Source organism: Sinocyclocheilus anshuiensis, unplaced genomic scaffold (assembly GCF_001515605.1).
Source record: "Sinocyclocheilus anshuiensis isolate Anshui unplaced genomic scaffold, SAMN03320099.WGS_v1.1 scaffold734, whole genome shotgun sequence".
Classification (NCBI taxonomy): Eukaryota; Metazoa; Chordata; class Actinopteri; order Cypriniformes; family Cyprinidae; genus Sinocyclocheilus; species Sinocyclocheilus anshuiensis.
In genome coordinates, this window is record NW_015544176.1 from 210,948 (window position 1) to 215,665 (window position 4,718).

A 4,718-nucleotide genomic window follows, 5' to 3' on the forward strand; every position below is an offset into this window, starting at 1 on the left:
TGTGTGTGTGTGTGTGTGTGAATATAATACAAAATAGGCCTATATTGTTATAAATGTACATACATTTAAAAAAAAAATGAAGATACAGTAAATGTTGGAGTATTTACTTAGAAACGCGTCATCACAGTCTTGTGAAAGTGTCCATAGAAAAAATAATTAAATTATATTAAATTAAATTCCACCCTCCAATGTGTGTGTGTGTGTGTGTATATATATATATATACACACACACATATATATATTCCCATTAGTGAATGTACTTCACACTAAAATGTCAGAGTGAACAGCAGTCTACGGTGTTATCGCGATACTCACAGTGTGACGTGAGCTCATGGAAGGGCCAGATGAGATCACGTGAGGACGTCGAACGGAATGCTGGGAAACAAACAGTGGCATGAATAACGCTTGGCGTAAACATCCCTTACCTATGTGTGCGAGAGCTCGCGGCGCACGAGTAAACAACCCGTCGGACAAACGCAGCGACCGTCTTTCCGCAGCTTTCACAACAGTGGTCCCCTGGCGGAGCAATGTTACATGTTGCGCTGCATGAGCGGCAGGACTTTGGACCGGAGCCTGGATGGGAGTGCTGCGGGGATCGGGAAAGTTGAGCGTGTGTGTGTGATTTATCCGTCAGACGCGATGACAGGAGCGGTCTGAGGGGGGTTTTATTCCTCTGATGTTGGGAAGGAGAGCATGGCGTTCATAAGCGAACGGCAGCTGACACGGCTGCATCTCAAGTCCTTGAAGTGGTGCGACTCCACAGCAGTGTTTCCGAGATAAATCACTAGGTTATAAATCACTGGACTGCTAGTCTTCGCTATCCAGGGAAATTGTTGCTGATCGCGAAGTGGACTCAAAATCGTGGCCTTAGCGAGACTCACGCCGATTCCTTTCGGCCTCCAGAACGCGGTCTTCTCGGTAAGTCTGTTTTGGCCATTTCTGCTATTAATGTAATTGTTATTGTGCTCATTTTAACAAGGAATTAGCACGTTAAATGTTGCACCAGTGTTATTTTAGTTTGACTGATATTGTTATAGTTATAGTTTCCCGTTTTCACTTTGAGAGATTTTGTCATTTTTGATTTTGTTGTGTATTCTTTGTTGTTTTTTCTTTATTGGTTTATTTTAGTTATTTTAGTGCAAGCCTAACTAAACTAATATGAGAAATGTTGTTTTGGCAATTTGCTGAAATTAATTAAGGTGTTTTGTATATTTTAAGTTAACGTTTAGCCTATTTTGTTTCGAGTAACATTTTTTTATGGTTTTAGTTGTATCCTACTAGCAATTACAAGGGTGATATTGATGTTATACAGCAGCTCGCTAAACAGATAATTAAAATGACTAATTGACCTTTCAGACAACAATTCACCAGTTAGGCCTAGTTCCTAATTTTCTTCTCCGCCTAGGAAAATCGTTCCAAACAAAGAAAATGGTCTAGCGTTGTTGTTATCAAGAAATGTCTGAAATCAATTCCTTCTTTTTATTAAAAAGCAGATCTGGTTCAACATATGAGTGGATTGTGATTAAGATTTCCCATCCCGCTCAAAGTGTTCTGTAATCATTCTGCTCGAAATCCATTCCGGGTTTACACTCACTAGTGAGAGAAACCCCGCATTGAGCGACCCTGAAGAAAAAAAATCACAAAACGCTGACATTGAGGCTTTCACAAATCCTCTTTTATGTTTTTTTTATAGGGATGTAACGATTCAGTCAACTCACGATGCAATATGATTTCACAATACCATTTTTTTCTCACAATTTTTTTTAACAAAATTAGATTTAAGTCAAATTATGAATGAAAAGGTGTCCTTTTATTATTTCTTGGACAAAATGCAGCACATTTCTTTGTGAAATTGAAATATGTCAAATAAAACAATTGAAATTTTAAAACAAACTCCAAATCAAATAAATAAATAAGACCAAACTCTCTTCATATAAACAGAGGCTTTGCCTGTGGTCTTTCCATTCAAAATTAGAGGCAACCACTGTATTTGAATCACAGTCCAAACAAAGATGCTGCATACATGCAACATGAGCAGTTTTTAATCTAAATTAGATTGTGAAATTTTAAACAAAAACAAAATGCTCTGACTTTAGTTTTGTGAAACTGTACTACATAAAACATAAATATCACATAAATACTAATTTAAAGGGGTCATATGGTGCAAATCATCACATTTGTATCGATGTTCAACCGGCTCGCTGTGCATCGTTACATCCCTAATTTTTAAAGTTGATTGATTATTTTAGAAAAGTAAAAAGACACCCAGCACACAAAAGCATCTGATAATAGCATTGAAGTGGCTGTTAATCTTTAAGTGACATCCAGGTGGCTTTATCCAGCTTTGCTGGAATTAAACAATTAAGACCTCCAGCTCAGAGCCTGATTTAAATCAAACATAACTGCTCTTCACGCAGGATCAGGGGTTAAAGACGGGCCTCTCTGTACATTGAAATATTACCTTCGGACACTTTGCACAACCAACATAATACATTTTTAATCAGCTGACACACATGAGGAGAAAGAAACGGCTACCTTTAACGTGACAGAGGACAGTAAAGAACAATGATACATACATACTGCAGGTTCTAACAGATTTTTTTAGCCTTTCTCAGAATTACTTCTAATCCTGTTTCTTTAACCTTTTTGATAAATACATGGTGACACGTGTAAATATACAGTAAGATTTAAATTTACAAACATATGTTTACACGGTTTCTGGGCATTAAAAAATGTGATTTTAATGAAAATCAAATTTCATGTAAATTTTATGAGCTATATGTTTTATTTTGTTGGTCCAGAAGTTGCTTCTTAAAACAAAGGATTGCATCTGCTTATATTGAATTAGATCTGAGAGACTTTCTCAGGCATTAAGGCTGGTTTGGTTCTTGATATGAGCCTGTGGACCTGTAGCCTGCCATTTTGGAACATATTTGACTATTGTTTGCACCGTTTGCATCATTTATTCACTGGATGATTCATATGTTAATTTATTTCTCCTTTGAAGTTTTATGATGAAGGCTTATGATTATGAGCAGATGTTTTTAATGCAAGTTGAATGTTTTGCTCAGTGGTGTAATGTAACGAAGTAATAATACTTCGTTACAGTACTTAAGTATTTTTTGGGAGTATCTGTACCTTACTTGAGTTTTTAAATTTCAGGCAACTTTTACTCCACTACATTTCCTAATTAAAATGTATACTTTTACTCCGATACATTTCCCCGAAGCATATTCGTTACTTACTACAAAATAAAGTCAGAAGAACAGGGACTGCAGGAAAGCAGGTTTGACGAATCAGTGGTCTGGCGTCTGCAAGTTACCACAGATGATTCATTTTCCTCTCAAGTCGAGGCTCTATTACAACTCAAAATTCAAGGCATTCTAAATTGTAGATGGCAAAATGCTTCTGTATGCTTTTTATACTTGTATAATTTAATATAGTAAACTTAATCTATATCACGCAAGGAGTACCGTTTTTCTGCAGATATCAGCGTAACAAATTTAATAATCATTTTATACAAGTTCAGTAAAGTTAGCAAGTGACTTACATTTTAGACATAATATTGCTTGTTTTTGCTCAATTTTGCCAACGAAAATAGTTCCAAACAAAGATCTCATCACTGTTTTGCATCTCTGAGCAATGGCGTTTACTTATTGAATGAATCAGCGTTTTGAACGAATCGGTTGAATAAATTATTCAGTGATTCACTCATTAACACAGTCAAATGCATTGTTTCTGAATGAATCAGTCATTTGAATTAATCGGTTGAAACTAATTGACTCACTCATTAACAGTCACTTGCTGTCACCTACTGCCGGTTTTAATTCCACATTTCAACCATTTTTTTTTTCATATTTCAAATATTAGTATTCAACGTTTTATGTTAAAAACAAAACATTAGGCCTATTCATGCATCTGTAACTGCAGTTTAAATGCATCCATGTCCCCTCTGAGATACATAAACTGTGTAAATACATCTAAATGCTATTTCAGATGCAGATTCCAGAAATGTTTTCTTATGTTGTAATGAAAGACACTAAGTACAGGATGAAGTGCTTCTTATTACCCAAAAATACAAAATGGAAGAAAGAGTTAAAACTGAACACAATCTTGCTACTCAAGCCGTGTATGAACATTTATTTATTTGCTTCTTTTCCATTTTGCATTTACTTGTACTTTTACTTTCAATGCTTAAGTACATTTAAGATTTAAAAAATACTTTTCGTACTTAAGTACAATAAATATCACATACTTTAAGACTTTTACTCAAGTAATATTCTAAACAGTGACTTCAACTTCTACCAAAGTCATTTTCTGGTAAGATATCTGTACTTCTACTTGAGTATGGCTTTCAGGTACTTTATACACCACTGCTTTTTTGTGTGTACAAAATCAGTCAAAATTTAAACATGTACATAAATTAAATTGTAATTAACAGAAATTTTTTTACAAATCACAAGAGGCTTTTCAAGAAATTCAAGCAGTGTTAATGTTCCCATTGATAGTAGTCAAATTAGATCATCTGGAAATGCGTTTTCCTATTGTAAATTTAACCAAGTACTTTCTATTAAGCATAGAAGAATACACCCTACTGTAATGCAAGCTAATACTTGGTGTAATATAATCAAATGAAGTGGTAAATGTCGAGGCAGGAACTCATTACCCAGAGCCATTATGTGGTAAGATTTCTCTCTTCATTGATCAGCTTGGCCATG

General features: G+C 35.1%; 1 protein-coding gene across 1 annotated transcript in view; it reads left to right on the plus strand.

Moving 5' to 3' along the window:
• Positions 1–693: 693 nt before the first annotated feature.
• Positions 694–4,718, plus strand: part of LOC107696193 (transmembrane protein 64-like) — a 12,727-nt gene continuing 8,702 nt past the window's right edge. The window contains exons 1-2 of the mRNA XM_016496429.1: positions 694–749; positions 849–918. Coding sequence (XP_016351915.1) covers positions 694–749; positions 849–918 — 126 coding nt within the window. The remainder of the gene's footprint in view (positions 750–848; positions 919–4,718) is intronic.